This window comes from Cebus imitator, unplaced genomic scaffold, assembly GCF_001604975.1.
Source record: "Cebus imitator isolate Cc_AM_T3 unplaced genomic scaffold, Cebus_imitator-1.0 Scaffold212, whole genome shotgun sequence".
In the NCBI taxonomy this organism is placed as follows: domain Eukaryota; kingdom Metazoa; phylum Chordata; class Mammalia; order Primates; family Cebidae; genus Cebus; species Cebus imitator.
Window position 1 is genome coordinate 2045541 of NW_016107527.1, and position 14466 is coordinate 2060006.

At 41.2% G+C, this 14466-nt stretch overlaps 1 protein-coding gene across 3 annotated transcripts in view; it reads left to right on the plus strand.

The window, feature by feature from the left end:
• The first annotated feature begins 3737 nt into the window (after nucleotides 1-3737).
• PLEKHG7 (pleckstrin homology and RhoGEF domain containing G7) overlaps nucleotides 3738-14466 on the plus strand; it is a 61398-nt gene continuing 50669 nt past the window's right edge. For all 3 annotated transcript variants that reach the window (XM_017548618.2, XM_037745759.1, XM_037745760.1), the window contains exons 1-3: nucleotides 3738-3832; nucleotides 7314-8032; nucleotides 8898-8920. In XM_017548618.2, coding sequence (XP_017404107.1) covers nucleotides 7499-8032; nucleotides 8898-8920 — 557 coding nt within the window. In that variant the 5' untranslated portion in view covers nucleotides 3738-3832; nucleotides 7314-7498. The remainder of the gene's footprint in view (nucleotides 3833-7313; nucleotides 8033-8897; nucleotides 8921-14466) is intronic.

A 14466-nucleotide genomic window follows, 5' to 3' on the forward strand; every position in this document is an offset into this window, starting at 1 on the left:
AAATGCCCATCGATGATAGACTGGACAGGGAAAATGTGGCACATATACACCATGGAATACTATGCAGCCATAAAATACAGTTTGTGTCCGTTGTAGGGACATGGATGAACCTGGAAATCATCATTCTCAGCAAACTGACACAAGAACAGAAAATCAAACACTGCATGTCCTCACTCATAGGCAAGTATTGAACAATGAGAACACACGGACACAGGGAGGGGAGCATCACACACTGAGATCTGTTGGGGGGAACTAGAGGAGGGACAGTGGGGTATAGGGAGTTGGGGAGGGATAACATGGGGAGAAATGCCAGATATAGGTGATGAGGATGGAGGCAGCAAAACACACTGCTATGTATGTGCCTATGCAACAACCCTGAATGTTCTTCACAGGTACCCCAGAACCTAAAGTGCAATAAAAATATATATATATTTATATATAAATTTATATAAATATATATATTTTTTTAAAAAAAGAAATTATCCCTTAGGTAAAAGCAGTAAAAAAATAAAAATGATATAGAGAACAGATAAAATATCAGAGTAAAGAGATAATTTCACTCTGAAGAGTGAAGAAACGGAATTAAGAAAGTGAAGAATGAAATGAAGAGAATGAAGAATGGGAGTGAAGAAACAATCAGTGGAAGAGTGACAGATGTCAAACAACAGAAAATATTTCTTATTTAGAAAAAATATTTTAAACCATAGAGAATACACACCAGATATTTGGTAAACAGAACCCACCATGACATATGCTAGGTAAACATCTCTACCTTCAAATATAAAGAAAAAACTTAAACCTGGACAACATAGCAAGATTCTATCTCTTTCAAAAATTGTTAAATAAATAATTAGCAGCATCCCTTGTAGTCCGTGTTATGGCGATGCTAAAGCAAAAAGACCACTTGAGTCCAGAAATTTGAGATCAGCCTCGGTGTATAGCAATACCTAATCCCAATAAAATAATATATATATATAAATTAATTTCACACTTCAATAAAACATGCACAATGTCACAAAGAAGTAAAAAAAAAAAATTAAGAGTATGGTACTCACCAAAGAGTAAATATTCTATTGACCTTCTATTTCAACTACTAGCAACTGAAAATCATGCAAAAATCTCTACAGACCTTTAAAGGAAAATACCATGATGCAAGAATTCCATGCCCTGCATATGTGATAGCAAAATAAAGTCAGTTTGGGATATGAAACAGCTCAGAATATGTACTGCCTAGAAACTTTTCCTGAATAAATAACTCAAAAATATTGAAAAATATCAAGATGCATTGATGTTCACCTGATATTCATCTTTTTTTGTTTTGATTTGTTTTTGAGAAACAGGGTCTTTCTCTGTGACCCAGGCTATAGTGCAGTGGCATGATCATGGCTCACTGAAACTTCGGCCCAAGCAATCTTCCCACTTCAGCCTTCCAAGTAGCTGGGACCACAGGTACGCACCACCACACCCAACTAATTTTTTTATTTTTTGTGGAGATAGGGTTTTACCATGTTACCCAGGCTGGTCTCGAGCTCCTGGACTTAATCACCTGCCTGCCTTGGCCTCCCAAAGTGCTGGAATTACATGCATCAGCCACTGTTCCCAGCTATATTAATAATTGTAAATATGGTACAATTGAATTTTTGTAACCCTAAAGCCTAAAAGGAAGCTCAAATAAATACCATACCTCTTTTCAACAACTAAAAAGGAAATATTTTTTAGGAATTTGCCAATTCAAAGCCAGAAACTAAGCAAACTAGGATATCATCTTTTAGCATAGGTGTACTTTTTAAAGTACACGTTTTATTGAAGCAAAGCATACATAAATGTAAAACTACACATAGGCCAAAAATGCTGAGGCAAGCTGTTCCGTCTGCAGTATTGGAGAGCACCTCCACCCCTTATTTGAGAAAGGGCCACAGTGAGGTTGCCCAGGGTCTCAAAGGAAAAGCTGACTCTAGGGCATCCTTTCACCCCCAGAATGCCTCCGTATTGCCATCTCCTTGACGAATCAGAAGAGCTGGCACATTTTTTTCACTGATAATCCTTTGTGACCTCTTAATTTCCTTCTTTAAGTTACAACCAGAGGCTGGAAGTTTTTGCATTGGAATCAAATATTCCATTATCATTATTCCCTAGGAGAGACAGTTTTACAATCACATTGCGTGAGGGGACTGGTAGATAAAGTATGACCTTCCTTCCACAAACTGAAAGCTAAAAGACTTTATTCATTTTTTTTTCCTTCCCAAATTGAAGGAATTCATTTCTAGACATCCTTGGCAGGAGCTCAGAACTGTTTTATGCAGGCTCCATGCTGGCAAAATAGATATTTTTTGATATCCTACTTTTGGTTGAGCCGTGGTAATGTTGGCAATGGTAGTGAGAGCAGGAGATCAAGTCATTTTTCAAAGTTCTAAGTAAATAATGTTCTAGTAAGATCAATATGAGACAATTAAAGACTAATACAAAGGTTATCACAAGGCCAACATCTATAAGTTAGACTTTTTTTTTTCTCCCTAAAGTCAGTGGTTCTCAAATTTTAACCCGTGTAAGAATCACCTGGAAGTCTTGTTAAACACATGCTGCTGGCTGGGCACAATGGCTCACACCTGTAATCCCAGCACTTTGGGAGGCTGAGGTGGGTGGATCACCTGAGGTCAGGAGTTTAAGAACAGCCTAGCAAATATGGTGAAACCCTGTCACTACTAAAAATACAGAAGTTAGCATGCACCTGTAATCTTGCACCAGGTGTAATCCGCCACCTGGTGGCGTGCACCTGTAATCCCAGCTACTCAGGAGGCTGAGGTAGGAGAATAGCTTGAACCCTCGAGGCGGAGGTTGCAGTGAGCCGAGATTGCGCCACTGCACTCCAACCTGGGTGACAGAGTGAGACCTTGTCTCAAAAAACAAAAAAACACAGACTTCTGGCCCCATTCCCAGAGTTCCAGGGGTTGGAGAGTATGCAGAGGGAAGATTTTTCCTTTCTAACAAGTCCCCAAGTCATACTGATACTGCTGGTCCAGGGACCCTACTTTAAGAACTACCAGTCCTCAAGGAACCTTCACAGTAAGTATCTGTAATGAATCCAAGCAATGAAAACTTCAGTGAATTAGACTTCATCAGAATTACTTCGACTTTGTTTTGATAAAGTCTGTAGACATTTTTGTTTAATGCTGAATACATATGCATTATCTCCACCTAGGCATCAAATAAATGTTCTTTGGGGTACTGATCTAATGAGAATACTGGTGGATATAAACGCTCTTCCATTTGCATTTTAATTATTTGAGAACTAATGTTCACGAATTTGCTCCCCAGTGCTCTAATCATTTCCTCTATTATTCAATGATTATCAAAGCATGTCATTAATCAAATAGACCAACACAAAATGTTTTATGATGTGAAGAAAGTGGTCTCGAAGAATGTATCTCACCACCTTGGAGAAAACAAACAGAAACCTAGAACTGCTTCACTGAACTATCAGTGATGATTTATTGAATGCCTCAAGAGGAAGTAAAAAGCCACATTTGCATCATTTCTGTATTTGATCAGCCATTGCTTACCTGACTTGTTCTTAGGCTGCCTTAGATTCTGAACTGGCTTCCCTTCAGGCTTTTTCATAAACAAATCACTGGAAATATCTCTAAGGAGGGGAGAGGCCAGTTCCTCCTTGCAGCTGGTAGCGAGGCTGCTTTCACTCAGCCCAGAGGGCGCATTGTTACAGGTGTGGAACCTGTTGCTCGGAGCCTTCCCTTGGCAGCTCACTCTGGTGAGCTCTGAGGATCGTCAGGACCCACCTGGGCGCGGTCGCCTTCAGAGACAGACCATCTCACAGGTATTAAAGGCAACATTCAGTGGTTTTCCGGGTTTCTCTCATGCACTTTCCTTTCATCCTATTGCTGTCAGGTTCCCTTGTTTTCCCGGTCTCTTCAGGTCTCATTAAAATTAATGAATCATTAATCTACAATGGTTTAATAGTTTCTAGTACAGTGAGATGGCTTCCCCCACAGAGTGGGTGGGTGTTTGCTGGATTCTCTTGGAAAGTCAAAGGCTGGTGAATTTTCTTTATGATGACCATGTATTGATTTCCTCTTTTAAACATAAAGGAGAAGAGTTAGCATGAAGGGATCTATTGTGAACTTTGATTCTACCAGATCCACTGGGCATAGTCATTTAGGGAGTGCCTCCCAGGAGCCTTGGCCATTATCTCATTTAATTTCTGCAACAAGCCTGTAAGGGAGGTTCTTTGATACCCTCTTGGTAAATGCTGGACAGATGTTGGCAGAGGAGAAGTGGCTTGTCCTAGGTCACACAGCCAGTTGGCAGTGAGACTGGAAGAGAAACCAGATCCATTTACCCTGGTGCTTGAGCTCTTCCTGCCTCTCTGCAAACCACCTCCCAAAGCCCTGCTGTTTTTAAAGTTTCTCCATTTCTGCAGTGAGTCATGCCAGCAGTGACTATTGCCTTGGTTCCCATGTTTAACACAGTGGCTCATAAATAATACTTACCTATGAATCTTACTGGCCATACATAACTTCCTACCAACAGCTACAACCCTTTGTCTGAAACGACTAGAAAGGAAACCCAAAGCTGTAACCTAATCCCTCAACAGAGGAGAGAAAAAGGCCAAAAGGACAGAGGGGAAACCCAAAGACTAAGAAATCTGATCTATTATGCAAGTGCCTATGCAAATATACTGAATTCCTTTAACATTGTTGCACCTAGAATTTGGACAGTCTTCTAAAGGAGAAAAATAATGGAATGGCCCTGAGTGTATATATCCATGAAAGTCCCTATTGATTCAAAATCAGCTGGGTGTGGTGGTGAGCATCTATAGTCCCAGCTATCAGGAGTTCTGCAGTGGGAGGATTCTGTGAGTCTAGGAGTTTGAGATTACAGCGTGCTATGGTCACGCCATTGCACTCAGCCTGGGCAACAAGCCAGACCCCATCTCAAAGAAATAAAGGAAAAAAAAAGAAAGTACCTATAGATTTCATGCTTAGCCCAGCATTTGTTTGTTGGGAGAATGAAGAACTGGCCTCTCCATGAAGCAACAATGTACCTTATTTTATCAATGGTCAGGAGGGACCATTTCATGCCTCTCTAGCAATGTTAGTATCAACCTTTAGAGCAGCACCCAGGAATTACCAATCTAAAAGCAAAACTAGTACAGTTTCACCTTACCTGAACGTAAGTTTCCTAAACTGGCATTGCCTTCTTTCCTTCACTCTGCAAAAAAGGGTACCTCATGCATGTTCTACATGTGAAGTTATATAACAGTTGAGCCCTGAACTCAAAATAAAGCAAATCCAACATTAAGAATTTTATATTTCTTTTGTGAATAAGAGTTGAACTGACTTTAGTTTGTATCTAAGTAGTATCTAAAATCCAGCACCTGTTAGTTTCATTTGGCCTTTAAAAAAAATTATAGAGTCTCACTATGTTGCCCAGGCTGGTCTTGAACTCCTTGGCTCAAGTGATCCACCTTTGCCCCCAAAGTGCTCGTGTTACATTCATGAGCCTCTGTGCCTGGCCTTATTTGACCTTAAACAACGTAAGAGTCAGGGAGTAAAATAAGAGATCACAAAGTCCCCAAAATCAATGTCACAACATTGTCATGACTGAGGTTCTCCTCTTTACTGATAGGAATAGATCTAACAGCCTATAATTCTCTATCCAGAAGGTTGTTGAACTTCCATGACTGACACAGATTACAAGAAACAAAGAGGAGAGAGCAGTTGCCATAGACAAGTACACAAAGCATAGGGAGAAGTAAGGAATAAAAATTAGGGAGTACATCAGTGTGGGGCCATTTGGTGTGGGAGTGAATATTTAGATGCTATGAAAACCTGTAACAATTATTGTATTCTCCACAGAACTACAGAAAACATAGTAATAATCACTGTATTTTGACAAAGTACCATGAATAATAATCAACAGAATGAGGTCAGGTTATGAGGGAAAGGTTTATTGGCTTTCAGCCTTCTCTATATCAAGTTGAAGATGCAAATAATACACTGTGGAAAAGTGCTACTAAAGCGGTTCCTCAAACAACTCACGAATATTGTCCATCCAATTAAAATTATAAGAAGTAAATTATTAGCCATTCTTAAATGTTGGCGATCCAAATGTGGCCAAAGGGTTTCAGATTGCTGAGTTCTGCTTTAGAATTATAAACTTACTAAAACTATTATTGATAATCTTAGAATATATGGTCAACTACGAATGTTCTATCCACAAACATCCACGCACAGTCTGAAGCCACCTTCCACACCATCCGGGGCAAGGGAAGATGGGTCTCCCGCCTGTCCCGCAGTCTCACGACTGGTCTGTAAATCATCAAACATCAACTCTCATACAATAAGTGATGTGTAAGGATTGATGTTTTCCCACACATACCTTTGGGAAGGTACAGAATAACGGAACTGCAGTAAGTCGCTCCCATGAATCAAGTTGTGAAATAGAAGAGTTGGCTTTGCTTGAGCACGAGAAGAGATAATTCTGCATGCATGAATCACGGAAAACGCCTCCATGAATAGTAGGTTGCCTGGTGACATCTTGATTTTTCTTTTCAAACTTGCAAGTCATTTTTCCAAAATGTAAAGATCAATAGGATCTGAAATAAAGACAATGCCAGATACTTCACATTGGTTACCTTCAAAGCTTGTCTCACTGTGTAATTAAAACCTTGAGAGAAGAAAGCCTTGTTTTCCTTGTTCTTGTATCCCTGGGATGCACCAAAGCACATCCTTACATACATAAATGTAGACGATAAGGAGGATTTAATGTATATTTGATTCTCTTAAAATGAAATCATCACAAGGAGAGGAACTATGTGGTTTCCAAGAAGTATCTTAAGTTACCAAAGTTGTTTTGTTTGTTTGTTTGTTTGTTTTTGTTTTGTTTTGAAATGGAGTTTCACTCTTGTTGGCCAGGCTGGAGTGCAATGGCATGCCACCTCAGCTCACTGCAACCTCCGCCTCCCAGGTTCAAGCGATTCTCCTGCCTCAGCCTCCCAAGTAGCTGGGATTACACCAGCTGCCACATTGCCCCACTAATTTTTTGTATTTTTAGTAGAGACAGGGTTTCACCATGTTTAAAGTCTTTTTTGTTTGAACCTGGAAGGAATACTAAGTAGACAGTAAACAGATTTCAATATGCTATTTAGATAGGAAGGCTGGAGTCACGTATATTAATATCTTTTGAACGTAAAGGATGCTGATGTGAACTGAGCTCTATCTCCCTTGAAGAATTCGAAGTTTTCCTTTGAAATTTTAGACCTTTTTTCTCACCGCAGTCTCCCTCATTTGCTACAGATTCCACAGTCTGCTCTTCCTCACTAAAGATACGACAACCTGCTTGAAATTCTCTGGAAAAGGACAAAGAACTGCTAGAGGAAGCGTGGTGCTTGGATGCAGAAACTGAGCAACCTCCATGTGATCCAGAGAACAGCAACTCAGACATCTTCTGGAACCTTCTACCAACGGGTCCTCTTAGCTTTATGGAGAAAACAGAGTCACTCTGTCCAGAGGTGCCAGCCCAAGGCTGCGGAGCCTCTCCTGGGCACCCGCCGAGGAGCCTGCCAAAACAGCACTGTGACAACCAGGGGAGTCTCCTCCAGTTTGACCGGCAAGCCCCAGGCCGCATCTCCACCTCTCCCACTTTGAGGAGATTAAGGAGTCGGGGCTGTGGGACTTGGCACTCACTGCCTCAGCAAGATGCCTTGCAGGTGCCCACCTGGGAAGGCTGGAGAGAGCCTGCGGGCTCCCCATGTTACCTTTCCAAGAGGCTGCCAGGAAGCCCAAAAGATCCTTCGTACTTGCTGTCACCCTTGGGACTCCGCTCAAGATTGACCCCTGAACCTGAAAGGACCCTGAACACAGCTGACTCACTGGAGCCCCAAACCCGGCCCACTGACGAGTATGTCCCTCTCGAGTTTCAGCCTGTCAATGAAGGGTCCCTTCACCAGGCCTCTCTTCTGCAGCAAGAAGGCCACTTTTTGCCCAGCCCCACCCCACGATGCCCTAGTCTTCAGGTAACACAGCTCTAAACCTCCTGCCTCTCAGTTGGCTAACCACAAAGCAAAATAGGTCTCAGGGCTGCTTCGTTCCCCCAGGGGCCAGGAGATCCTAAGAGAAGAGACAGCACAGGAAGTCACACTGAGGGGACACATTCTCTTTAGGAAGCATTGGCTCTGAAGTGAAAGGAGGGCAGCAATTTGGGGAAGAAAGAGAATAATCTCACTCACTTTCTTCTGTCCTTGGAGGCACTTTAAAAAAGGACTCACCTGCCGGGTGCGGTGGCTCGCATCTGTAATCCCAGCACTTTGGGAGGTCAAGGCGGGTGGATCACCTGAGGTCAGGAGTTCAAGACCAGCCTGACCAACAAGGAGAAACCCTGTCTGTACTAAAAATACAAAATTAGCCAGGCATCGTGGCGGGTCCCTGTAATCCCAGCTACTCAGGAGGCTGAGGCAGGAGAATCACTTGAACCCAGGAGGCAGAGGTTGTGGTGAGCTGAGATAGCACTATTGCACTCCAGCCTGGGCAATGAGAGCGAAACTTCCTCTCAAAAAAAGGAATAAAGGAAGGAAGGAAAGGAGGGAGGGAGGGAGGAAGGGAGGGAAGTAGGGAAGGAGGATCAAGGCCAGGCAACCGATGGTCTGTCAGGCAGCAGATAGCAATGGGGGCCTTCTTGCAAATACACACTATTTAAAGACAACGTGGTGTCACTGATTTAAAAGGAGAGAAAGAGCCAGTTATTCAAATTTCCAGTCCCACTAAAATGTAAAACATTTTTTAACTAAGAGGGTTCATTGTTTCTCATTTTAACATGTTTGCTCCAGAGTTTGGGATGGGTTCGAGCAAGACTAAAACATATATTCTTAAAATTTATTTCAGGGAGAAGAATTGCACCCATCCAGGTGTGTATGCATTTGTGTTCTCTGGTCCTATGATATCTGTTGACTCTTTACTATTGCATCTTTATTTCTGTCCTGACATAACAAAGCTGATGGCATGTAGTGCACTTTGTTTTACAACACTCAAGTCACTCTTCACATTTACAGGTGCAAAAGTTTTGATTTCAAGAATCTCCCTTTAAGAGCACAGCATGTGGGGGCAGGATATGACATCCACATGCAGTTGTGGTTTTCATTTTGAATTGTCAATGTCTTACCCCTGTGGCTTAATTAACATGCACTTAGTAATAGGTTTTTTTCTGGTAGAGAAAAATGGAAAGGCCAGAGATATTCAACAGCTTTTCAAAAAAAATTTAAAGGACAAAAAATGAAAGGAACACAATGTCCTGGTTAAATCTAGGGTGACCTTTAAAATACCCGTTATGATAGACTGTGCCCTTATCCAGAATGAAGTAGACTGTGTCATTTCTGAAACCAGCTCTGAACTTTCAATGTGGCCTCCTGGTTGTAGCAATGGATCTGTCATCCTTAACAGGGAGGAAGAGTTTCTGTGGCTGCAGGGAAAGATCCATACCCAATTTCATCATCCTGACTTGCGGGATTGGCAGAAAAGCTCTCATTTCATTTGAAGTCACAGAAGATTTATTTTTTTTTTTGGAGAAAGAGCCACTGTTTTATTACTGGACCTCCATCCTCAAGCAATAGTTTGCTGTTCATAGCAGTAAGGATACCATCCATGTACACATTCTTTGTTGATTTTAACCCTCAGTGACCTAACTGTCAACAAAGGTAGAAGATACTTACCAAGCCATAGGAAAATGTAAATTGTTATGTTTGTGTATCAGTTAGCTACTGCTAGATAACAAACCACTTAAAGTAACAGACAGTTACCGTTTCTTATAAACCTATATGTCCCCTGGGGGTGAGTTGCTCTAGGCTGGATTTAGCTGAGCAGCTCCACTCCAGATGTCCCTTATCCTGCTCATGGGATCTAAGAACTCCCATGGGTCCATGGGATCAATTGAGCAGATTCTTTATACAGTGAGGGGAGAGGTTCAAGAGGACAAGTAGAAACATGCAAGGCTTCTTGGGGCCTGGGCTCTGAATCTGGTCTAATTTTATTGACCAGTTGAACTCAGGGTCAGGGAATTACAAGTTATCAACAATGGAAGAGCATTGTAGTGTTACATGGCAAAGTGTATAGATGTAAGCATTGGAGAAGAGTGGGGCTCTTAGTGTAAATCTTCTGTACATGTGAAACAGAATTAAGCTCTAAGATGAGATCTAGTTCAGTTGTGTCAAAGAGAAGTGAAAAAGAGTTGTCTTAGAAAAAAATGATATGTATAGAGTTGGATTATTTTAATAGGTTGTTGAGAAATTTTATTCCTTACCCTAAGAGCAGTGTGAAACCATTTACTGAATTGATGTGATCAGATGGATGTCAGTTATACTTGGGATTTAGATGCAAGCAGACTTAAGTCAAATAATTAGAATGGTCAGGTATGAGAAGCTTGTGAGATTATAACGAAGGCAGTGGAGTTCAAAAGTATCTCAGTGCAGGAGATACTTAAGAAATACAATCCCCCAGACTTTGTGAGTGGCAGCCTCTTAGGGGTGAGGGAAAGGAATCTTCAAGAATGACCTCCAAGCTTCTGGCTTGTACAATTGGGTAACCAAGGTTTCCATTCACTGACCTAGATAAACTTGGCTGAGGAAATGAAATATGGTGGTTGGGGTATAGGTCTTGAGTTCACATTTGTACATGTTGAGTTTGAGGACCTATGAAAAATCTGAGTGGAGATTTTGATTAAATAATTGGTCAGAGAATGCATCAGGGATGGATATACTATATGCATATTTGTGAGTCTTAAATCAAGGAACGTTTCCTAGAACAGGTAAAGTCTGGGTCCAGCTCTGATTATTAGATGGAGCCAGCGGACATAAAGGCAAATCAATGGGATGCATCAAGCCATTTGCAAAAAATGACATGAAGGTAATTTCCATTGCCATATGGAATCTTTGTGAGGAAATAACAAAAATAGTCTTGGTAAATTTTAAAAGAACAGCTAGGTCAGGCCAGGCATGGTGGCTCATCCCTATAATCTCAGCACTTTGGGAGGCCCAGGCAGGCAGATCACTTGAGGTCAAGAGTTTGGGACCAGGTTGGGCAACATGGTGAAACCTCCTCTCTACTAAAAATATATTTTTTTAAAAAAATTAGCTGGACGTTGTGTCAGGAACCTGTAACTTCCTTTTTAGCCTGTTGTCTTAAAGGTAGGAGGAGCCCAAAGCCAAGCAGTGAAGCTGTGTTGGTGGAATCTTAAACATCAGAAGGAAGTGAGGGAGATGAATTTGTGGGTAGGGAAATCTTCCTAGCATCCCTTAAATTTTGTATTCACAGGAAGTTGTCCATCTCACCTAGTTTTCAGGTCAGCCCTGAAAATGAGAAAAGAAACATACATGCTACCTTTCTATAAGAGTATAGACTAACCTTCCAGTGCTCAAATAGAAAGCAGGAGAAAAGTTAAATATATGCCTATTAGCCAGTGGGGCAACATTAGCATGAAAGCCAAATGATGAGATATTTGAAAGTCTGTCTTGAGGGGAAAAACAAACAAACAAAAAAAGTATTAAATGCCTGAAAAACTTCCTCCAAAGTCAGATTCATCTGGGGTTGCCATTAGGGGGCAGCAGGACAGGGAGTTAAAATCTACCGGAGTCAAACTCCCTGAATTTGAATCCTAGCTCCACTTCTCTGTGGCAACACGATCTTGCATGATTTCCTCAAAACTTCAAAATTTTCCTCCCTGAAGTGGAGATACAAATACAGTCACGCACTGCATTCATGATGTTTTAGTCAACAATGGGCCTCATGCGTGACCGTGGTCCCGTAAGATTGTAATAATGTAGTTTCACTTACCTAGTCTATGTTTAGATACGCAAATACTTTCCATTGTGTTACAGCTGCCTATATTATTCAGCACAATAACATGACATACGTGTTTGTATCCTGGGAACTACCGTTTGTATCCTGGGATGCCTGACAGACCAGGTGTGTAGTAGGCTACACACCATCGAGATCTGTGTAAGTTCGCTCTGCGATGTTCACACAATGACGAAATTGCCTGAGGATGCATTTCTCGAAATGTATCCCCATCGTTAAGCAATGCACATCTGTAGTGTTCATCTCACAGGTCTTTCTTTTGAACTGGTTAAATAATATAACTCAAATAGTAGCTACGGTTATTGCTAGAGAAACCATTCATCCAGTGCTTTCCACATGTAACTCATTGACTTATTCTTTCTAAAATATTCTAACCTCTGAGTTAAATATTCTAACATCAGGAACACCAGATGTAATGTATCTGCCCTTTAGGTTCAATACGATACAATATTATACCCCACATTCTTTTATTTAAAACCCCTTATGTCCCTAGCACTGTCTGTTAATACTCTAGAACATACTAGAGGAGGAGAAGACTGTCAGCTTCTTCGGGGCTTTACAGCTTGTTGGACAGGATTCAGAGAGTCATAGGCAGTGTGTTATTAGTGTTCATTACTCAAAAGAGAAGACTGTAGCCCCGGGAGCCTTTCTGATATGGGCACAGTGGAAGGGGAACCAGATGCCATTCTTCCACCAGCATCAGCTCATCTATTAGTTGGTGCAAAAGTAATCATGGGTTTTGCCATTACGTTTAATTGTGGCAAAAAATGCAATTACATTTGCACCAACCTAATAAAATGTAAGTTCCAAGAAAGTGGGATTTGCATCTGTTTTGTTTATTGCCTTATCCCCGGTACCTAGAACACTGCCTGTCACATAGTAGGTGTCCAATAAACATTTCAGGAAGGAAAAAGAAAAGAAAAAGGAAGTCGATTCGTAGTTGGGTTTGAACATGCCTTTTAGGAGAAACCGTACGGGCCCCTTTGTTTTGTGTATTTTCTCCTCCAGCTGTTTATTTGGCTCCCTCCAGCTCCTTTTGACCTCCTCGACCTTTCTTATTGTTTTGTGCTTGTCTGTGTAGAAATCCCCACAAACCCCTGGGGATTTGGGGATTTGTATAAATATTGCTTGATCCCACAATCAGGAGTATGTTGACTTGTCCAGAAAAGACAGCAACCTAGAAAGAAGGTGAGATTTCTGGGCAGTTACCAGCAGTTACCCTGGTGCTCTGAACACATGTGCTCAAAAACTATGCTGATTTGACCCCACAGCCGCAGTCCATGGTGGTTCTCACACAGATGAGACTCTTAAGAGGCATCTCTGTTCTGTGTTCAAACTGATATACAGGGCATGAGTCTTCCATTTGTTCCCTCCGCCTTTATGAGAAATAGCCATCATGGCACTGGCTTCTGGGTGGTAGACCAGAAGGTCCTCCTCCCATCTACCTTCTCATTTGCATTTGCAACAAATGGAATGCTTTAACAGAAAGTTGAATTGGAAACCACAGTCAAACATACAAAAGCCCATTCCCAACGACTTTTTGGGCTCATAATGGAAAAATATATCCCAGATTTAACCAAGAGAGCAGTAGTTCAATAACTGGCAGTCAAGTTGTCATTTCTCTTTTGATTATTTTAAAAAGAGATTTTTAGAAAAAGTTTGTTACTGATGCTTAATTTGCTCTTCCTGTGTAATCAACTCATAGTTATAGGCAAGCATTCCAAATTGCACTATATTTCTTGCATAGGGTAAAACATTATGATTCTTAAAATGGAATGCCTACTTTTTCTAGACACACAATTGCTGAAAGGCTGCCTGCTGAAAAGGACTACATTTACCATGAACTTTTACTACCAGACAAGGACTATGGTTTCTGATGAATAGAGTCTGATAAGGCTGCCTAATTAAAAAAAAAAAAAATCACTGGACAACATTTGTAGCGAAGGAAAAGATACGACTATGCCTTAACCAAGTTGCCGTGCCTTCAGTAAGATTTTTATTCCTTTAAGACACACGTATCACTAAAGGGCAATGGTACTTCCCATATTCTCTAGCCTTTGTTATTTTTTCTTAAAATTTGCACTTGGGAATTAAGACCAATAGTCTTTGGTTTAAGTCTGCTGCACAAAAGGAATCTTTTAAACATGTAAATGATCTATTAGTCATATTTCTAAAAGGGGAGCTTTGAATTCATCATCTTCAAACATTTCTGCCAAGATAAAGGTCACCACACAATTCCTGTCCACACCCACTGGCCACAGGAGAGACAGAGAACGATGCTCCTGGATCCCACACTTGAGAATGCAAGAGGCAGACAGCCTTACGCTGCAAGAAACGGCAGTCCAGGGAAACAACAGGCCAGGGTCGCTGTTGGGAATCCGGGTCCTAAGCTGGGTGCCCTTGCCATTCAATGAGATTGCCCCGTATTTGTTTCCCTTGGCTGCTATGATAAATTACCATAAATCAGGTGGCTTAAAACAAAACAAATTTATCCTCTTTCCATTCTGGAAACCTGTGTTCATCTCACAGGTCTTTCTTTTGAACTGATTAAGTAATATAACTCAAATAGTAGCTACAGTTATTGTTAGAGAAACCATTCATCCAG